This window comes from Triturus cristatus, chromosome 6, assembly GCF_964204655.1.
Source record: "Triturus cristatus chromosome 6, aTriCri1.1, whole genome shotgun sequence".
Taxonomy (NCBI): Eukaryota; Metazoa; Chordata; class Amphibia; order Caudata; family Salamandridae; genus Triturus; species Triturus cristatus.
The window spans coordinates 1,212,341,106-1,212,364,297 of record NC_140589.1 but is presented as its reverse complement, the minus strand read 5'-3'; the positions used below and the strand labels follow the sequence as shown (position 1 = coordinate 1,212,364,297).

Genomic DNA, 23,192 nt, shown 5'->3' with positions numbered 1-23,192 from the left:
GCAGAGTAATAAATCCATGGATTATCCAATCCGCCGAATGTGTTTCAGCAACAGTAAATGGTAGTTTCTCCAGCTTCTCTATGTGTAACATGGTATAGGTTATGTCTTTCTTTGCCACCGCTGTTTGCTCTTTGGTAAGATTATATGGCAACGACCAGTGACATTAAGGTGCCGCCATGGAATGCGACCAGCTCAAAGTGTCTGCAGACTCCAACTTAGTAACATTATAGTTCTAAGCTGCGTCTGCCCATGTTGTAAAGAAGACATGTCACTCTGAAGGATGTAAATTGAAGATGACTCTAGCATACCCAGGGAGTATTTTCTGGTGGATAAAGTAGTTATGCCATTATCTACTACTGCCAGAGCCCTTTCAAAATGTGCCCTGTCAATTTCACACAATCTCTCAGCAGCTTCCTGCTGTGAAATGTTCCACCTTTCGGTGTATATTGCATGCAGAAAGTGCCTTTGACATGGTCTCTGAGGACCTAGTACAAAGTCCTGTAATCTCATGTCATCAAAAGGAAGGGACAAGCGTTGTTTCACCTGAGACAATGTTGAGGTTTTAGCCAATCAAGGCACAACTCCCCAACACTGTAAGTTGTTACCACCCACGAGTGTTGTGGCTGTACATATCTTGGGCAGGCCTACTTATCTTAAATCCATCAGTCTCACTCAGCTAACGGCCACACTAACCAACCCATCTGATTGGTGTCTGAAGAATTGTATGAACCATTACGAAGAAGAAAGTCTAATGTAATTTGTGAATCGTTGCCAGTTCGCAAACCGTGCAAATGTGGAAATGTTCGGTGTATTTACATTTTTTATTTTAGCCAAGACAGGATGTTTGCTGCTCAGTTTTGTTCGAGAAAATTGTTTGCTGTGGTATACAGCATGCTTTAAATAAGGATTTGTTCCTCTGAACATGCTAATCTTTACTTCCCCCGAAACAAAGGATTCAGAATATATCAGCTTGGTGCTAGTGAGCATAGTATTCTGAGCGTTTGATGGTGTCAAATTGTAAAAATAAGACTCAAGGTCAGCTGTATTATGACCAGATTAATATGCAAACTTCCGTGCAAATGATTTTGAGCTATCCATCGGTGGTGTAGGGGAGTGTTCCCATTGTGCATAATTAAATACAGCTCATTAAGTACTTTATATATGCAAGAAATGGTGACTATAATGGTGAAAACAAAACATTTCATCAAAATTAGCTATGCCCTCACTCATCTCGTTATTATTAAAAGCAGTAGAATGCTGTAAATCACCTAGCATTTCATGTACTGTATCAATGTGCCAATCATCAGAGATAGACCTAGGGGTGATGAAATCATGAAGAGATATTTTAAATACATATGGCACTTGAATCCATTCAGTGGGCCAAAATATATCATAGGATACCTTATCCTAAACTATTCCTTTTTTTTTTTTTTTTAAATTGCCACAAAAAGATAAAAATATATAATTACGTCAACATTTTCGAATAATAATAAATCGGTAGACATTTGCAGAGCACAGAGGAGCATTGTAGAAGGGAAAAAAAAGAAAGAGAGAAAAAGAAAAGAAAAATGGGAAGAAGAGAAAAAAAGAAGAAAGGGGAGGAAGAATGAAAAAAGAAAGAAAGAAAGGGGACACATTCAATCCTTAATCCCATTGAAGACAGGACCAAACCCTGCGAAGTTTTAGCAAGGATCGAGGGCCTCTAGCTTTAGCTAATGCAGTTTCCATTTCGAAGATCTCCTCAACAGAGACCAGAATTCATTAATGCTAGGAGGGATGGTGTGAATCCATGAGCGGGCAATACACAGACGAGCACAAGAAGCAATATTAGAGGATAAAGGTTTCGGGAGACACCCAGACTCTGAAAAAAGCCCCAACAGCAGCTCTTTCCCCAAAACCGGACTATCGTAACCAACCCAGGTTGCTAAAGTCAGAGCGATATTAGACCAGAAGTCCTTCAGCCTGGGACATGTGACGAAAATATGGCATGAAGAACATATGGTGTAAGTCGGCAGCATATTCCTGACATTTGGGGCAGTTTGTTTTAACAGTAGTTAAATTGTTAGCCCATATAGAAATTCGCTCATAGAGCATAAAAATAATTCTATGCTGTTGTAGTTTTAAATTAACAGATGTTATGTTATGGCTAAATCAATAGTTTGAAGAGACTTTTGTATTTCCTCCTTTGAGTTATCGGAGAAGAAAATCCGACTTAGCTTTGCTGCGATTTGTACACCATCGTCGCTCACCGCCCCAATGAATTTTTGGTATATTTTGCCAATGGCTCCTCGCCCTCTAATACCGACAAGTGTAGTCAGGATCTTGGATGGATTAGACAACTCTGATAGTCCCCTACCATGAATAAAAAAGTCCCTAACTTGTAAGTATTTAAAAAAGTAGGTTTGTGAGAGATCAAATTCTTCTTTTTAGGATGAAAAAGTTCGAAAACCCTGATTTTCATATAGCTGACCGATCCACATTATACCTTTGAGTTGCCATTCTTTGCCGATCTGGTCATGAAATATGTTAGGAAACAAAGGATTCCCCCATAGTACTGTGTAATAGTGTAAATCTGGTATTGCATAAGTCGTGCACATTTTGCGCCATACTTTGGTGATATCTCAGATTACCTTAAAGCGAACCCGCTTAAAATAATTGGGGTCAGATGTTCGATATAGTAGAAACCCAGTATTTGGTCCACAAGCCAGCTGATATAAAAACCAACTAGGATTGTATCAGTTCCTCTAAGTAGGCTCTGTAACCACCCAGTAAATGCTGCCCAGAAATATAACTTAAAATCAGGGAGGTTAAATCCGCCCTGCATATATGACAGTTTTAGATAACGAATAGCTCTTCTAGCACGTCAGTATCCCCAGATAAAGCTGCCCAGGACACTACCTAGACGTTTAAAAAAAGAAGATGGTACTTTTAATGGAATTGTATGAAAAAAAATATAGAAACTTTGGTAAAATATTCATTTTAACCACGTTGAATCTCCCGTAAATACTGAGAGGCAGCCGGTGCCAACATCACAGCTTCACCGCCACTTTCTTCAGCAGTAGATTGTAGTTTAGTGGGATAATTTAATTGACTTGGCTGCTGAGACATACCCCCAGATAAGTAGCCATACTCGTTACTCCAAGAATTACTGGGGGAGCATCTAATTCAAAATTTAATATCGTCTGTGTTTTATGCATATTTAGCTTATAGCCAGAAAAGGCACCGAATTGCTGTGCTTCATATGTGATAGTGTCCATGGCTTTGAAAGGATTAGCTGAGAAAATAGCAATGTCATCAGCATATGCGGTTAATTTAAAATTTGTCCTGTTAAAAATGACTGGATCGATATTCCCATTGATCATTAGATGCTAAATAAAGGGCTCAATATAAATGGCAAACAATAAAAGAGATAAAGGACAGCCCTGTCGGGTCCCCCTTTGCACTGAAAAAGAAAAAGAGGAAAGCCCATTGAGTTTGATTACAGTTGTTGGATGATTATATCATTTCTGTACTGCCGAGATAAGCCTTTGACCAAAGCCCATTTGGGACATAGATATCCATAGTGCTTCCCATGTTACCCGATCAAAGGCCTTCTCGGCGTCTAGCATCAGCATCCCCATCCGTCGGCCTATCTGACCAGAAACATCAAATGCGGCTATTTCCGTGTTAATGTGGGCGGCAGTGTCTCTTCCAGGGACAAAGCTGTGCTGCTGCTCTGAGACTACTGTATGAATTACCGGAGCCAGACGAACCGCAAGAATTTTGGAAAAAAGCTTGGTCGATATGAACTCATATCGTCAATGAGCTTCCCCTTTTTGGGAAAAACGACGATGTTTGATGCGTTCCAATAAGGAGTAACCTCTTCTCCCTGTATAATAGAGTTACATACCTTCAGAAAAATTAGAATCAGTATATCTTTGAAGATTTAAAAAAATTCCAATGGGATCTTTTCCTCGCCGACTGCTTTGCCAGCTGGCAAGGCATTTATAGCTTCCTCCACGTCGCTTGCATCGATGTCTTCATCCAATGACTCGGATAACATCGGACTCAAGATTGACATCTGACACTCCTGCAAATAATCCAAGACGACCTACTCGTCCGGACTACCTGGGCTACTGTATAGATTAGCGTAAAACAGCCCAAATTGTTCGACTATATCAGCAGACCTAGTATATATCAAGCCGTCCACCCCTTTAATCGTTTTTACGTGGGTTTTAGCCGTTTGATCCGCTAATAACCGGCCAACTCTTTCGCCGTACTCATATTGTTTAGTCCGAAGTTTATGATAATTATTAGCGACTTTATCTTTTAGCCGTCTTTTAAGCTTAGCCCATGAGTCTACGACCTGTTGGTATATTGAATGTTCAGCCACGTTCTTTGTGGCAATAGCCATAGCGTGCTGATGCTCCAGATCCAGGCACATTTTTTGCTCCTGGTCCCACTGACAAAAGCCCAGCCTGTTTTGCTTTATAATATATTGTAAGGTGACTCCTCTGACATAAGCCTTTAAACAGTCCCAAACAGCTGCGATTGATGCTGAGCCCAAATTGGAGTCGATATGATCCCCGAGTGCCTTACGCATCACCTCCACGTATTCTGAATTACTAAGGAGATGTCTAGGAAAAGTGAAATCCCTAATTGGTACTTGTATGTTTGACTGTAACTGCGCTATTAGCATAACTGGGTTATGATCAGAAGTGATTTTGGGACATACTATCACCAGTGCATTTCCCAGGATAGAATATTTAGCGAAAATCATATCGATTCTAGAATAGTGTTTATGAGGAGAAGAAAAAAGTGTAACCTGGGACATTGGGGAATAACCTCCTCCAGGAATCTTCTAACTGATGCAAATAGAGGAGCTTGCGTATAACAGTTCTAGTTTTACACATTCTAGGACGGGCGGAAGTATTGGTGGTGTCAATCCTCCTGTCCAGTATGCAATTAAAATCGCCCATCACTATCTTTTCACCAGACCACTCCAGCAACTCGGAGCTCAGATGATAGATAACATCTGGGCAATCGATATTAGGGCCGTAAACCATACATAATGTAACCTTTCGCCCGTAAATCAAAATTTGCTAAATTTCCCACCTCCCCTTAGTATCTGCGAGTGAGCAGATAACAGTAGCCTGGCATAGTCTGGATTTTAACAGAGCCACCCCACGAATAAAAACAGTTTGTGACGTGCACACCATAAGATCGTATCCCAAGTGCTTAAAAAGTGCTCTGTCTTTATAAGCAATATGCTTCTCTGCCAACCCTAGTAGATGAGGCTTAAAAGTGCATAGCTCTTCCATCACTAACTGTCGTTTCCCCGCCTGATTCAATCCTGCTACATTCCAGCACATACACTTGAGTTCTGGCATTGAAAAATATTTAGAAACTGAATCGAGTTATCAGTACCCACAAGAACATACTCCTCTGACTGCAGCTCTGCGCAAATGAAAATGTTTAAACTGTCTAAGCTGTGGCTCCCCCCCACCCCCAGAGCAACTATCCATACCCGGCTCTTCACCCCCCCCCCCCCACCCCTCCCAGTCACTAGAAAAAGGAATCGCCCCTTTCCCTGCTGTCCCATAACGACAGCATTGCGGGGACGCCCTCTCAAAGCCCCTATCCTAAACTATTGCATCAGGAACCGGAACAGCAGAAATGTTCACCAGGGAAAGTTCTCTTCACACTTTGTGTGAGGAAGAATGAGGTTTCAAAACCAAGTTTACCAGTTCAACTGCAGAGCGTTCTGGGAAATAACATCCGTTGAGATTCAAGAAAAGGACTGTCACAAAACCAATCTGAAGGAAAGGGAAAAGTAATGAAACTATAATCCAAATGTATATCCAAGGAGGGATAAATGATGTCTTTTTTAGCCAAAAGTAGTATACACGCAGTCTACCTCGGGCAGTAGTGGTGGTGGGCCAGATGAATCCGAAGAGAAGTCATCAGAGTTGATGAAGTAGCCGGAGGCTGTTTGATCTATTTTTGGCACCTCTGTGTTCTTTGGAGAACTGGGAGTAGACTCAGACTCATGTGGTGGTACATTGTGGTAAACACCTTCTTCGTCTGTTTGTCTAATTGAAATCTGTGTTTCTGTGCATGATGTTTGCAAAGACTTTGTTGATGTAACAAAAGAAGTGATACTTCAGTGTTAGCTGTCACCTGGATGGGAGAAGAGGCTTCATAATCGATTAAATCTTCCATCGAGACTTCTTGTAAGGTAGTGAGAGGAGGCAGGTAACTGCCGAGGAGCCCTCGTGGCCTACTGTGTGGAACAGGCCACATAGTGTTGTTTGATGAGTTGCTGGTGCTTCCTTCACTTCACCAGTGGCCTAACATTACTGAGTATTTTGGAAGTTGTTCAGATCCTGTAAACCATCTAAACATTCAATGATGTCAAATGGTGTATCAACGCCACTGTACTGGACAGTCGAGGTCTGGTATCCACATCTAAACCCCAAACAGGACCTAATAGGGAGTTCGACCACGCATGGATTTTCTAGGCAGATTGTTTAGGGCTTAATGAACCCCGTATTGGTGATGAACCCAACTGCAACCTGAACCCAATACCCTTGTTGTTAAATATTGCTTTAAGACCCGGTTCTTCCTCTCCACTAACGCATTTCCCTTGGGATACCAGTGGGAGGAGTACCGCACGGCCACACCCAATTTCTTAATGGTGTCTCTGTAAGCCTTTATAAGGTGAATGCCAGATCCTGGTCCAAATGGAATGTGGCTACTGTGTATGTCCTGATAAAGACTTGCAGATCCTTTATAACAGTTTGAATGTCAGCCAATCGCTGTGGCCAAACCAATTGGAATCGAGAGCAGGAATTCACTGCTACCAAGATGTATTTGCAAGCCCTGTCAGATTGTAAGGGCCGCAGTGGTCAAGATAAACACAAGCGAGTGGCTTGTCTGAGATCAATAAAGGTGTCTGTGGTGGATGTTATTATCTCCTTTATCAGAAGTGTGAGTTTACGCACCGGATCTTTTGTGAAGAGTAGGATATTGTTCGAATACATGGACATGAGCAGTCTCCCTGTCCCCAAGTACAGCCCCCCCTGCACATGAAACTGTTGAAGATATCTGGCCTAGGGATTGATAGCCAGAATAAAAAATAGAGGTAAACCGGGGCAACCCTACTTTGTTCTTCTGCTTATTGGGAAGGGTTCTGATACTAGCCCGTTTGCACATACCCTTGCCACAGGCTTTGCACATAACAAAGAGATTGTTTTCAGAAATTGTTCCCTATTGCTGTATCTGCGCAATGTTATCAATATATAATGCCATTGTAGGGAGCCTCAAGCCTTCTCTGTGTCTAAGTTGCCTGCTATGGCTTCATGATCAGGATTAAGATGGTGTAGTACTGCAAAAGTAGTGTGTACATTAACTGAGGTAGATATGTTTGTGTCAAAGCCCGAATGGAGAGGGTAACCGTGCCCTCCATAGGAAGAGACAAGAAATTTGACAGGACTTTTTCCAGTATTTTTAATATCAAGGTTCAGAAGTAATGGCGGTCTATCTGAAGAACATTGAGTGGGGTCTTTTCCAGGTTTTATATGAGTATTGTGGCAATAGCCTAATGCATTGTGGAGGGCAGCTTTCCAGTCTTTAAGGCTTCATTGTATACCTGTAAAAGGTGTTGAGCTGCCACTAAGTCTTTGTATGCATTACAAAATTCTGAGGTCACCCCGCCCATGTCGGGAGCCTTGCCATAAGATCTGGAGTATAACTTGTGGCCTCTATGCCTCTTAAGTAGCCAAGTTAGCGTTCAGCCAGAACGTTCTCCCACACCATATCGTCAACCTTAGGTAAATGCTCCCAGGAAAGCGAACTCTCTATTAGCCTCTCTTTGTATTATAGTACAGGCCACAGTCTCGAATTTTTGAATATCGTGCTCTCTGTGTTCTAATAGTGTCCTGATGCTTTTAAGAATACAGACGTGTTTTGAAATAATTAGTCCCATAATAAAGGCTTTACTGTCCTCCAATAGTGTAGAATAGTGGGTCACCAAATCTATATTGTGATGGAAAAACGCTGTTACTGCATTGCAGACTTCTTTAAAAAACAGATCTAGTAGGAAGTCTGCTTGGAATCTCCAGTGGGGATCTGGCCCTGGGGTCTGCCAGTAGCATTTTGACAGGGAAGTGATTTGAAAGTGTGTGTGGCATTTAAGCTATCGCAAGAATACATAGCAACACCTCCTGCGTCACCAGACAATAATTTATCCATGAAAATGTACCATGTGGAGAGGAATAGGAAGAGTATTCCCTCTTATACCTGTGCCGAGCTCTACACTCATCAACCATGTCTACAGTGTCATGGATGTCCTGCACCACTTCAGTCAATCTGGCATTGTGTATGCCATTATTCTGGGATCTATCTAGCTCCGGGTTCAGTGCCAGGTTAAGATCTGAACCCTAGATGCGTAGATCAGTATTGTTAGTCAGTCAGTCAAACTAGTCTTTATTCGGCCCAAACCATACAAACATAAAGATCAAGAAACACATCATACAGTAAAAAAAAAGTCAGCGCAAGTATGACCAAGTACATTTTTAGAAACTCAGCTAGCTACATAGACAAAGAACAATATAGCACAAAACCAGCTAAAAAATAAAATTCCATTTGATAACCACAGGACGCCAAAGCAAATGTCAGAATTACTTATGTGGTAAATACAAGCATCCAGGTAAAATTGCTATCATATGGTTTCATGCAATGGAATTTAAAAAATATTTTAAAATCAAGTAACATATTATGCACATAAAATATTTTAAATCATCCAGAAGTCTCATACCTTTTCCTAATATAAAAAGCTGATCAGATAAAATGTAACATCACATAACATATTTCTTGGGACCCTAAGGACTGCGGGAATATGAACCCATCCTTGTAGTCTATCAGTTTTGACTTGCGCAATAACAGGGTTAAGAAAGAGTGTCTCGGCCCTGAGAACAGAGTGCAAAACAAAGGTACGGTGGCTAGTGGATTGTGTCGAGATGTTGTCACATCTGAGGTGGTAAGTCCTGCTTCCAAACCCCAGGTGTAGGAAAAACAAGTTTAAAGTGCAGTGGGCATAGCCTTGTGATTTTGTATCGTGTTGAATATATCCTCAAAGAATGTTGGGTCTTCCATGTTCTGAGAAGTTGGCCTGGCATATGCTGTCCACTAGTTATAGGAACACCTTGCACCAGTCAATTCGACTCTTAAGGTGATAGGTTAAAAGACAACCTTTAAAGAAAGCTATTCTAGTGGTAGCTGTGGAGAGCAGCCTTCAGGCTAAGTCTTGAAGGAGTGTTAAGCTTATTGTTTTTTCATGGATAACCTCTTGAATGACCAAATGAAAGAGTACTCCACACAGGTATATATTCAAAATGTATGTATTTATTCTAAGAACAAATCCCACTAGTCTCTTGTGAGGCTGGAGGTAAAGATACAATTCAATAAAGCATTTAAACAACAATAAATAGCACTGGAATCACAGGGCCCCAGTGAGGGACCAAACCATATTTTAAAAAAGTGGTATAAAAACCACGACAGTTCTGCAGACAGTGCCTAGGGCACTTAGGGTCGCTGGCCCCTTACGAAACCACCCAAGGTAGTGAGGAAGGGGACCCACGGGAGACGGGTGCAGTGTTTAAACTACAGTCGGGATCCCTATTAAACCCTATGGGAAATGTCGCGGTTGGAAATTACAAGAATCTGGACACTTCTAGCAGGAGTTCAAGTTCAGCAGCTTAGAGTTAAGGTTTTGGAGGGCCCACACCCACGACAGTACCGAGGTACCACTGTTACCTGCCCCAGGGAAGCCGGGTGCATAGGTCGTTTTCGATGTCGGGTCGCGATGTCGTTTTCAATGGAAAAAGTTGAAGAACTGCTGCTGGCGTGAAGCGTCCTCGATGTCGTGCAGATTGAAGATGTAGATCTTGAAGGTAAGGACCTGAAAGCAGAGGGGACAGAGTCTGGGTCACTAGCCAGTGACCAGGGAGCTCAGGAGAAAGAGCCCTTAAATGTTGGGTGTTTTCAGGTTGACGATGGGTAGCTTGGATCAGCAGCCACGAGGTCCAGGAGGCTTCAAGGAAGGTCAGCTTCTGGAGGGCAACTGTCCCACAAAGGATGAAGGCCGCTGCGGTGTTAGTGTCCGGATTGGTTCCACTAAGCCTTGGCAACCGCAACCCATGCAAGGATCACAAAACAGCTACGGTACAGACCCACGAGGTCTAAGCAAGGTCTCCAGTGAGGAGACTGAAGAGCAGGCCTGTAGCAACCAGGGGAGCCATTTAAAGTAAAGATTGACCTCTGCTAGGGCCCACCAGTCGAGAGACAAGGGACTGCGGGAGGCGGCAATTTGGAGTGTGTAAAGATGAGCCCACGGGTCACCAGAGCGGGCTGGAGCGTCGTCCTTTGGCACAAGTAATGCTGAGAGGTTGGCTCAATAATGGGCCAAAGCACAACTTCCCCGCTGGTCGGGGTCGTGTGCTGTGCAAGAGGTGGCCGGTGTCCTGGGGTATTGGGGATTTCAGCACCCACGGGGTCCACAGTGCTGAGCTTTGCTGTGCACACTCAGTGGATTCTGGGATGCTTGTAAACCCACCTCAGGGTAGGCAGAAGTCTTCGATGTCCGTAGGAGCAGCGGAGTTCCAACCGGGTCACTTGCAGTGTTTCAGGTGCCTGCCAAGCAGGGGGGTAACTCCTTTATCCCAAGGGAGATTTCTTCATTCAGCTGTGCGACAGCAAGTCGAAGGTTCAAGTCTTTGAAGTCCAAGATTAATCTGAGGCTCTGGGGACCCTGCACCCACCTTTATCCAGAGATTAGGGGAGAGTCTGAATCAGAGCCCACCAATGAGAGTTCCGGCGGGAAAGGGTGGCTACACCCTCTCCCCTTTGTGTGTTTTCCCACCTGGGCAGGGGACAGGATGCCCCTGAACCGGTTTGAGGCGGTGTATGCAGAAGTAGGCACTGGATAAGCCTACGTGCAAGTCTGAAAGACATCCTATGGTGCACCCACCCAGTTCCAATCCACATAGTCTGTCTGGGGAGGTGGGAACACCTCCCTGCAACAAGATCCCTATTGTCCAGTTGTCGTGGCTGGAGTTCTGCCCAGCAACAGGCAGCCTGAGTCGTGTGGGTGGCGGATAGCATCCATTTTGTACTATGTGTGAACTTTTAAATTGGTGTCTAAAATCTGCTGCTTTTACCATATCACCCCTCTAGCAGGGGGGAATCATGCCCTCACTCCCATGGCTGGATTGGGGGTATGATTCCACGATGTTTGACACCAAACATGACATGGTTCTGTGCAGCCACTCTCAGGTTATCACGCTATCGCGATTACTTATAATGCGGTTAAGAGTATATGGTACGGCTGCACTACAAACAACCCAGCAATAGTTTTACGAAGGTTGCAGAGGGGCCCTACTCAGGTAGGGGTTCCCCCTCACACATATCTCAGCACCCTGCCTTGTAGGATTAGCAAGGCCTGCCTTAGGGGTGACCTATGAGGATATATGTGTTGTATTAAGTGGGATACAGGATACCTATATCCCTGTAAGGGGTGCAAGCACCACCTTACCCAGACTACAGTAGTGGTCTGGTGGTGTCAGTGTGTATGGCTGTCCCAGGGGTGGCACAATAAGTGCTGCAGCCCCTGGTAGGCCTCTGAGGGACCCATGCCCTGGGTACCTAGGGTACCATCTACAAGGGGCTGATAGGGTGTCCTCAGTATCCAATTGGTATGTACCTAGGGTACTCACATAAGTTTAGAGAGGAAGCAGATAGGCTGGGGTCCTGGATAGCAGGGCCACAGCCTGGCTAGAGCCAGAAAACAGTCAAAACATCAGCAAAAAGTTGGGGGCAACTATGCAGTCGATGCCACTCTCCTACACATGTTCTGTGGATATGTCTTAAACAGTGACACATTTTTGCTATATAATAACCCCACCAAAATGAGATCTCTGCAACTTGGGTCTCCAATATTTTTGTATAGTCTAAAGTCTGTGGTGCTACGGATCAGTAGATCCACCAACATCCATGGAGTATGTGCGATAAGATAAGAAGTGTCTATGCTGTGTCCATATCCTCACATAGCCCACTGGTTTATGGGGATCCATGTTTGCCTCCTGCAGCATAACTATGTCTTTTTTATGTCTATCTGCATATGTTATCACCTTTCTTAAGGTTATTTAGGCCTCTGATGTACCAGGAAAGAAGGTTCAATGTTTTACCGGGATTTGTCATGAAGTTCAAACTTCAGGATGGCCTCGCCGAATCCAGGGACAACATGCCATTTCCCAAAGATAACATGAACCACAATATTTCAACCGCAGTAGTTCTATGCATTATACAGAATCCTTCCAACCCCCACCCACACTGGTCTTCCCAACCACGGGGTCCACGGTGCTGAGCTTTGCTGTGCACACTCAGTGGATTCTGGGATGCTTGGAAACCCACCTCAGGGTAGGCAGAAGTCTTCGATGTCCGTAGGAGCAGCGGAGTTCCAACCGGGTCACTTGCAGTGTTTCAGGTGCCTGCCAAGCAGGGGGGTAACTCCTTTATCCCAAGGGAGATTTCTTCATTCAGCTGTGCGGCAGCAAGTCGAAGGTTCAAGTCTTTGAAGCCCAAGATTAATCTGAGGGTCTGGGGACCCTGCACCCACCTTTATCCAGAGATTAGGGGAGTGTCTGAATCAGAGCCCACCAATGAGAGTTCCGGCGGGAAAGGGTGGCTACTATGCAGTCGATGCCACTCTCCTACACATGTTCTGTGGATATGTCTTAAACAGTGACACATTTTTGCTATATAATAACCCCACCAAAATGAGATGTCTGCAACTTGGGTCTCCAATATTTTTGTATAGTCTAAAGTCTGTGGTGCTACGGATCAGTAGATCCACCAACATCCATGGAGTATGTGCGATAAGATAAGAAGTATCTATGCTGTGTCCATATCCTCACATAGCCCACTGGTTTATGGGGATCCATGTTTGCCTCCTGCAGCATAACTATGTCTTTTTTATGTCTATCTGCATATGTTATCACCTTTCTTCGGGTTATTTAGGCCTCTGATGTACCAGGAAAGAAGGTTCAATGTTTTACCGGGATTTGTCATGAAGTCCAAACTTCAGGATGGCCTCGCCGAATCCAGGGACAAAATGCCATTTCCCAAAGATAACATGAACCACAATATTTCAACCGCAGTAGTTCTATTCGTTATACAGAATCCTTCCAACCCCCACCCACACTGGTCTTCGCAACCATCAGTGCCATATCCCCAGACTCAACAATAATATCTCTACTATCCAATAAATATGATGGTGATACATGCCAAAAGGGGCGTGGTATGCCTGCTAGTGACCGAGGCCTTCCAAGAATGTAGCTTAAACACGTAGAAGAAATAATGTGTTTTTGGTGTTGACCATGCTTATTTGATAGCTATGACCTAGTGCAAATACATGACGAGGTGTGTGGGCCTTCTTCACCGCCAGGAATCACAAGTTGCAGCGGTCAGCCATATAGTGTCCTATTGAACATGCAAGTATAAAATATTATCAGGTGCCAATATATAATATTCCTCAGTCATATCTCCTCGACCAGTCTACGCATTGTTTTCCGAGGCTGTTTCCAACTGAGGGGAATGTCTCTGCACCTCTGTCATTTTCTTGCAGAACCTTGGGGACACATTGGTATCTCAGAAAAATTATGTTTTCCCTTCCAGAATGAACATTAACTAAGCTGGATATAGAATGGCATGTTTACAGATTTTGGTTCTGAGGATACGTTTTGCTTCCACTAACTGCTATATTATGGTATTGATATTAAAGGAGCCTTACAATCAATGGGCATGGGCGTTCTTTAGGCGGCGGCCTGGTTCCTAATGACGAGGACTTGCTCAACGTGAGTGGCACTTGTGTACTTTGTGCTATTTTTTTTGTGTGAAATGAGCTTCTAACATTCAAAATTGATGCTAGGATGCATTTTGCACTAAAATATAGTGCAAAATGCCAAATTTGTGTTTTTCCCCTGAAACCTTGCATTATTATGCAAAAAGTAAGTTTATTAAAAGTATGTCACACTAGATAGAACATTAAGATCACATGTCAAAGCAACAGAGATAAACAATATAATGCATTATACAAATGGTATGTAAGCAAATTTTAAACACCACCGATTTTTAGTGTGTCTAACATCTGATCCAAACACATCAAACATGTTCAGTTTCTGTAGCCAGTGTCGGACTGGTCCATAGGGCAATCCGCCAGTGCCGGATGGGCTGGTCTGAAAGGTCACTGTGTGGGCCGTTTTTAGGTCTCGCCTACACAGCGCATATGCGCTGCTTAGGAGAGACCTAATGCCATCGGCACAACTTTGGGGGCAAAAACATGCACGCGTTGCATTGCTTGCAATGGCAACACATGCACGTCTGGCGATTTCCTTGCGGGAGCGCGCGGCGCCATATGGTGGCGCCATATGGTCGCACGCTCCCGCAAGGGAATCTCGCAGGCCCCCTCCCCTGCGCAGTTATAGCAAAAGTAAACAAGCATTGGCATAGCCAATAGGTCTCGCTTTTGGGACCTTATAGGTATGTTTACTTTTGCTATAATCGCGGCACGTAAAGCGCGGGTGCCGCGATTATAGCAAAAGTAAAAAAATAAAAAAAATCATCTATTTCTTTACTTTTGCTATAATCGCGGCACCCGCGCTTTACGAGCCGCGATTATAGCAAAAGTAAATATACTTATAAGGTCCCAAAAGCGAGACCTATTGGCTATGGCAATGCTTGTTTGGGCTTTTGTGGGCCTGTGTTATGGTCTACTGGGCCGTTTTATACAACTTAGTTCCCTGATACTAAAACAAACACTGTATCACAGAAGCTTAGATCTATACAGTCTTCTATAGCTTGCAAAGCACATTACAGCGTATCTTTGCAAGTTTGAAGCCACCCCAAATTGCAAACATGGGACACCTTTTTAACTATTTGATTCAGTGCCACTTTTTTTGTGGTGCCTATTTTTAGTCCACTCTTAGCCTTCTTGCAGCAAACCTTTGCAAGACTATTCATACGAACGTATGTCAACATGCATGTGTAACTAGGCCTCCAATGGTGGGTGAGCCACAACACTGAAAATCTGAGCCTCATGTAAAGTTAGGTGGGCGCTGCAAATTCCCCAATTTCTGGAGGAAAGTCTAATTATAAAGAAGAATCCTCCCGATTAATTTTTTTCGCCATAGAATAGAATAATGGGGGAAATCAGCCGGTGGAATCTACTCCAAAGTTACAGTCTCTTCCAAAAATTGGAGGATTTTCTGTTCCATCAACTTCTGTGATGAGGAATGTAATGTAAGATTACCATAATTCTTCTAAACAGTGCTCATTTTATTTTATCCATTATCCCTCTTCCTTCTCACATTTGCCAACAAGCACAATGAACCCACCCAGGCTATTCCGCGGGCATAGAAATGGAACTAAGTTGTTTTTTCAAGTCCCTTACAGGTGCTTCAAAATTTCTGAAACATTTTGGATTGCTGAATCTGTGGAAGGGACAGAAATATGTTTTTTTTTCTCTTTGGAGTCCGGTATTTGCCATTGTCCGAGACAAGACACTGCAGGTTCAAAACCACAAACACGTTTCTCTGTATATTGTGTCTATAATAAATCTGTCACATACCTTTACAATGTGGCGTATCCCCAGTCCAGCTGCCGTTGGGCTGGCACGCTCTGCTGCTTGGACCAATGAGCTGGAAGCCCGGGTTGCACGTGAAATATACGTCATGATCCACGGTGTATTTAGCACCAAACTTCTTGCCATCGGAAGGAGCCTCCAAAGCGGGACAGCTGACCACTGTGAACAAAAAGAATGATGTAAGTGCGTTATTACTTATTCGTCTTGTTATCGAGTTTCGACTTTGTGCCACATGAGGTTTGAAGGCATTATGGGGCAGAGACTATCAGCCTATTGTTAGTTTGCTCTATGTACACCTCGAAAGCATAATATAGCGAGGTCACAATAAAGTGGTTTTCCCACAAACAAAGCCTCTTTCCATTGGAACAAATAGGTCTAGCGTTAAAATTCCGAAGTGTAAGAAGAATATGGCAGTATGTGAACTCGTGCATCAATCTGATTTCTAAAATGGCAGATATATAGTTTTCCCTGGTGCAATGATTCTAAAACAGCTAACATTTATGCAAGCGGTAGAAATGTTGTCAGGAGACCTAACCTCTGTCGGATATGCCTGGACAACAGTGCCACCCTCATAGAGCAGAACGACACATCATCTATGCTCCTATGTGTCGCATTCCTGCCAGTGCTTGAAATGGAAAAATAGAAGTGCAGGTATGGTACTCTGTAGCAGAGTACCTGCCTGTTTCTGAAAAGTGCCGGTACTCTTGTAGTAAGTTGATTGTAATATATTCGTGTTTATTTGGATGTTGTAACTTTATAGAACATAGTGATGTAAGCAAACCATGGAATTCAGTCTGATTCTAGAATGTTGGGAGACATTCAGATGAAGACTAGATTTCTGATGTGACAAGTCGTGGGTCACTTTCTTCAGAAATAAATCTACGTTTATATCTCCACAAATCCTGTGTTCCTGAAAGTTATTTCGGCTCTGAATGTGAAGAGAGCATACTACATAATTTGGCGACACGCTGCTGTAGATTATTTTTCAAAGTGGATATATTTTTCTTTTGTCAAAAATGCAGATTCTGATACTGTAATCTTATTTCTGAAATGCTTATTTTACACAGAAGGAACACCTGATGACATTGTAACTGACAATGGCTCTCACTTTACTGCTCATGATTTTGATTTGTTTTTAAGTAAGTTAGACATCAAACATACTCTTGCTCCGCTGTATAGTCCTTCTACAAACGGACTGGTTGAGTGTGCCAACCGTTTGTTAAAAGACGCTGTACAAACAGCTGTAAATAATGGATTAAACATTCCCTCTTTTTTATTCCAGAAAGTATGGAACTACAATACCACACCACACTCTACTACAGGTTTTTCACCTTTCACATTGTTAAGAGGCCGCATACCAACTTCTAAACTTAATCCTTCATGGTTACTGGAGAAATCTTCTCATGTTCCCCTTGATTTAAACAAAATTTGGATCGCGTAATTAAAAAACAAAACTGTTATAAACATGACTATGATAAACCATTCCATGTTGTTGATAAACCTTTATTTCCTTGTGATTGGGTTTTGATTCGGAAACCCATTAAAGTTTCTAAAGGTCACTCAAAATGTTCATCTCCTGTTCAAGTTATACGAGTTTCTCGCATGTCTGCTCTCCTACAAGATAGGGTGGAACAAAAATGCACTTATTAAATTACCAACAAACAAGCTGCCATTATTTCGGAGAACAAAATTAACACTAATGTAAAAGATAATTCAGATTCAAATTGGTTTGGTGTCTGTGATAATATTGGTACTCAATCTGGGTCCTCTGGTCATTCATCGCATAGTAATTTGCATCAATTTGATAGAGGTGATTCTATGGTAACTTCATCTCATCAGGTTTCTCCTTGTTTAACATCTAATAAAGGAGAAGGTGATGGTAATTGTAGAAATCTTGCAGGGTCGAGATTAAGGACAGCACCTATCCGTTTCCGTGATTATGTCATGACTTAATTAATCATATTTTTTTATGCCATTGTGTTTATTTTCTGTTCTCAATGATATTTCTTTATTGCACGGGTAAATTTCTGTTTGTGTAAAAGGGGAGGGTGTGTAGTAAGTTGATTGTAATATATTTGTGTTTATTTGGAAGTTGTAACTTTATAGAACATAGTGATGTAAGCAAACCATGGAATTCAGTCTGATTCTAGAATGTTGGGAGACATTCAGATGAAGACTGGATTTCTGATGTGACAAGTCGTGGGTCACTTTCTTCAGAAATGAATCTACGTTTATATCTCCATAAATCCTGTGTTCCTGAAAGTTATTTCGGCTCTGAATGTGAAGAGAGCATACTACAACTCTCCAATTAAAAGTATAGCATTTCTTGAGAAGTGCAGGTACTCTCCCCCTTAACAGTACCGGTCCATTTAAAGCACTGATTCCTGCTAATACTGAGCTGAGATGATCTTGGGCAGTAACCTCTGGGCGGCAGAGTCAGCAGAACAGGGCCATTGTCCTTATCAGGGAAACCTCCCCATTCTACCTTTCCTACAGTTTAAAATGTTTACATCTTTAAATTGTGTGTGCGGCACCTCTGTCGATAGGTTGAATAATGTAATTTCTAGTCATTGAAAGGCCAAATTTGCCTTATTGCATTATGGATCTTTTAGTTTCATATAGCACCACAACAATGGGCCCAATCTCAGCAAAGTTGGCTAAAAAGGATTGTCTACTGTGTTACACGTGACATGCTGCCCTTTTCCTCCGCGGGCAGCTCTTTTGAGTAAATACGTTTGTGCATTCAAGGTGGCAGCAGTCAAGCACAGGAGGCCTCCTCGGAACCTTTGGTGGCGTCACCACACCCCCTCCTCCGCCAAGTAGAAGGCCCACAGTGCCTGAAATGAGTTAGCTTTTGTGTGTAATGAGCAGTTTAACCTCTTCAGTGCCCCGCCCTTTCAACGCCCTGTGCCGGGCGTTGCATTAGCGGGCGGGGTTCATGACGAGATAGTCTCGTCATGGGCACAGCGCAACCGCGCTCCATGACGAGACTATCTCGTCATGGGCACTGAAGGGGTTAACATGATGGGGTGTACGTGTACGGCCAGTAGGCTTAGCTGCGAATGGGGGTACCTGCTCGGAGCCTCTGCCATCGTGAAGGGACAGGAAAGGAGGGAAAGTGTCAGTATAACGCAGGTAAGTCCCGGTATAGATCGCATATAACTGTTTTGTTTTTTTATCATAAAAATACAATTTTAACATCTGATGACAGACTGTACTTCAGGACACTAGCAGCAAACGACATATATTACAGAGTAGCCCTTCAATGCGTTCATCATTGCAGATTGACGGGTATTTGTAAAGCAAACGTTCACCCGGGTGTCTTGGCAATGAACAGTATTCAGCATATAAGAACTGCTGAGATCCATCTTGTAAGAGAACTTAAAAAAACACATAAGGTGTTCGAACTTCTGAAAAAAATACCCAGTGAACAATATCAATTTTTTAAAATGGAACTCGAAAAAATAATCATGATACATAATTCAGTGGCTACTACTGAAGTGGGCTGGACGGCAGTGGACTCCGGCCGGGGTCTTAGGGCACTTTTTAGGGTCGCTCTCTGGGTGCTGATGCTGAATGACAACCTGAACTTACAGAGGCACCTAGAGGCTCCTCCTGTCGCCGTATGCACTACTTAAGATTGAAATACTGCATGGATATAAAAACTACAGAAACTTTGGGAAAAGCAAATGCTAGGGAATTCAAGATGAAGTTAACACCTCAACAGCTGAGGCTTTTCATCCCTATGCTGAGCCCTTTTTTGGCAATTTTGGCTACTTCTCGCCTAAGCCGCCGTATATTTTTTCACATAAGATTTCCGTGCCAAATTTGCACCCTTTTTTCCTCGACATTATGGGTATTTTAAAGGTACCTTAGGTTTGTGGATTCCCCTACAGGATACCAAGAAACTAGCCAAAATATAGATGAATTTTGGGTATTGGGGGAAAAAAGGAAAAAAGTGTTCCACAAAATGTGTTTTTTTCCCCCTAAAAATGGCATCAACAAAAGGTTTGCTCTGCTAAAGCAACCTACTTTCAGTTAGTGGTGGAAATGGGTATGAAACCCATGAAAGTCATAGGTTTCTGAGAAGTAGACATAATTCTAAATTTGGCAAGTGGTGATTTGTGTTGATCCTCAAGGTTTTCTCAAAGAAACTAACTATTGAAAAAACAAAATACTGAAGATGAGTAGGAAAAAAACAGCCATTCGTGACAACAATTTCATCTCCAGCCTCTTGTCACGCTGGTCAATTTACAAATAGAATATACCATTATTTCCGCTACAGCCTTCTAGTCATGGGGATATATAGGGTTTGCTGGTTCTCCAAGAACCCAAGGTATCCAGAGCCAACAACTGAGCTACATCTTTCCCTGGTTTTTCCTTGTGTACCAACTATAAAGCAATTCATATGGTGAAATGTAAAGAATGAAAAATGGGTATGAAGGAAATCTATGTATTTCTGAAATGTACATAGAGAGTGAGCTTAGGAAAAGTTGTTTTTAATTATACTAGCATATGATTCAGAAGGGAGTTTTCAAAATGTCTTCTTTCATACACACTGGCTCACATTTGGAAGGCACAAATATAGTGAGATCCAAATGTTAACAACAAATGCTCTACTATTTAGTGTTTCCACATTTCTCCAGATAAAAATTTACCCCATTTGTGTGGCTGGTCCTAGCGCTTGTGTGTAATGAAACCCCCAAATGTGACTTGGAAACGTCATATTTTCTTCCAGCAGTTTCCATGCCTTTTTTACAAGGTGGCTAGCTTCATATTTTGGACCCTAACTCTGCTGCCACCCAGGAAAACCTACGATACTTAGACATTTTCTGAAGGAAAAGGCACTGACAGTTCTTTCTAACTAGAAAAATCGCAGGCACCATTCAGCGTAAACATAGCACATTCCCCTTCCTTTGTAAAAACTCAAGATTCCATTGTATAAAATTATAACAAAAACAATTCACCTAAGTTAAATATAGCCAAAACATTTTACTGACTGAACAACATACAATAAGTAATACAGATTTAACCAGATACCAATCTAATACATAGTGTTTGTCAATAACGGAAACAATAGGGGATCGCATCCTGTTAAATTATAGTCCACCAATGAGCCTAACAGTCTTTAAACTCCTTGGTGGAGTAATCTGCCTGACCACCATTTTTTTTATTATTATACATTTTATATTCTTGTAACTCATACTCATCACACTTTGTCACATTGTTCATATTCAATTTTTTCCATCATCCAATATCAGTAATTGATATCATATCTGTCTTATCTGTTTCAGATTAGACCATTTCGTTTCCCCTTTCTTACTACACATGCCTGTGTTCACACAAACTAAATACCCAACCTTATAATGAATTGTCTTCTTTACGGATTTAGAATTCACACCTCCATAAATGCTCTGTTTCTCTTCCACTCTTCGACACAAGCTTTCGACATCCACACCACTGACATTTTTGTATCCATCCAACTACGTGTTATATTGGTACCTGGCATTCTCGCTTGAACAACACAAATTGCATTTCTTCAGTCAAAGAATGTGGGATGGGGCTATAACAAAAACTGAAACACAACTTTTCCAGTAGCTTAAAAAGGGGACAGAATGTCTGCAACCTTAATAAACCAGAAGTCAGATCAGTTCATTTAGTATTTTATTCATCATCAGAAACAAAAGTTATTCAAACAGTGTATATAATAAGATGATAATATTTGTATTTACATTATATACAACAGTTTTCATTTGTATGCGAGTGCAACAATGAAAACAAGTGAAACAAAAAGAACAAACCTACATGAAAAACACTGTACAAAGATATTTTTACAAAAATAAATATACAACGCACTCACACCCAAACATACAAGACACCAAAACAGATATTTAGAAAGCACAATAGTGTGAACAGCATATTCTTTCACTTTTTTATAGAAAACCTATCCACATTTTTAACTGATTATATAATCCTTAGATTTGATATATAAAGTTATTTGTTCAATACAAATTACAAAAACAGAAATGCGCTGACACGCGTTTTGGTAAAGTCAATCCGGGAGAAAAGGAGAACAAAACCTTCATCAGGGCGCTATCTTAATTCAGAATACAGTGGCATCAGCCATCTGATGTGAGTAGATATGTATCAAATAGAATCTCAACGAAGCTCACAAGTTAATTGAAGAACTGATCTGAAATATGGAGAGACAATAATTAAAAAAGAAAAATGATAAGCAGATATGGAAAAAGAAGAGAGGACTAGACTGAAAAGAGTATAAGACATTAGAAAAGTGTTTAAAGAAAACGGTTAATTGAGAGTCTCCCAATAGAGCAATGAAAGCTAACCACAGACAATAGTGAACATAATAAACGAAATACTAGGAATCAGAATAAAGTGAAATGTGACGATCAAACAGAACTGAGAAAAATTGTGAAACCTAAGCAACCATAGCCAATAATAGAGAATCTACAATTGTACACATAAGGTAAGATTACCTAGTCACATCTCATAGCTTAAAATAGGGAACAGATATTATGACCAAAGTAATTTGTAGTTAAGCCGTAGTATCCCATGTCGAGACCGAGTCCAGAATGTTCAAAACCAATTTAGGAAAAAGGAAAAAGAAGGTAATGATGGAGTCCCTAGGGAGATGAATGAAAGAAAAATACTCACCTCATAAGTTAATCATAGAATTAAGAGAGAGTATCGGGAAATTGCTCAATCTCAATGGAGAGCTCAAAGGATGAAGAGAGGCAAGAAGCCTTCTAACATAGAAAGTCTCTCAAATAGGGGAGCAGAAAAAGAACAAACGGAACAAACGGCAAGCCAAGGTTCAGCACATCCAATCCACATGTACAATGTATTAGAAAATGGTGCAAACACTTCCTGCACCCGCCTTCCAGAGGTGCAAATCACAGCCAGGTTTTCAAGAAAAATGGAAGGTGCACTCGTTGCAGAGTCAAGTAAGTAAACAGAAATGCTTTTGGTTCCAAAATTACTTCTTTTATTCAGTCAATCTTTAAAACCGGCTCACAGCCAACACTTTTCGGTCCCGATTGTGCCAAAGGGAACTTCATCAGGGCTCTTATATCTCCAGCTAATCAGTGGTAATAGGAAGTGTGTATGGTGAGTTGAGACCTCAGAGGGCACATTCAGCCTGAAACGTGGTATATGTAACAGCATATTCTCGTGTGACGGCATGATAACCTAGCCTTGCCGGTTATGATGCCGTCACATGAGAATATGCTCTAGAGGACACACGCCAGGACTTTCTGGTAAACAAGTGGTGACTTGGACTTTGCCCTTTTTCTAATATATTATTTAGGATTTTTGAAAACTTTGCAACCTTTGGGTGTGAGACTGTTACACATACACGTTTCAGGCTGAATGTGCTCTCTGAGGTCTCAACTCACCATACACACTTCCTATTACCACTGATCAGCTGGTTATATAAGAGCCCTGATGAAGTTCCCTATGGCACAATTGAAAATGAAACGCGTTGGCTGTGTGC

The 23,192-nt window shown here is 42.0% G+C and overlaps 1 protein-coding gene across 1 annotated transcript in view; it reads right to left on the bottom strand.

Annotated features, from left to right (window-relative positions):
• The window catches only part of FBLN7 (fibulin 7), a 736,014-nt gene that overhangs the window by 277,755 nt on the left and 435,067 nt on the right, over positions 1 to 23,192 (bottom strand). The window contains exon 3 of the mRNA XM_085612121.1: positions 15,665 to 15,838. Coding sequence (XP_085468247.1) covers positions 15,665 to 15,838 — 174 coding nt within the window. The remainder of the gene's footprint in view (positions 1 to 15,664; positions 15,839 to 23,192) is intronic.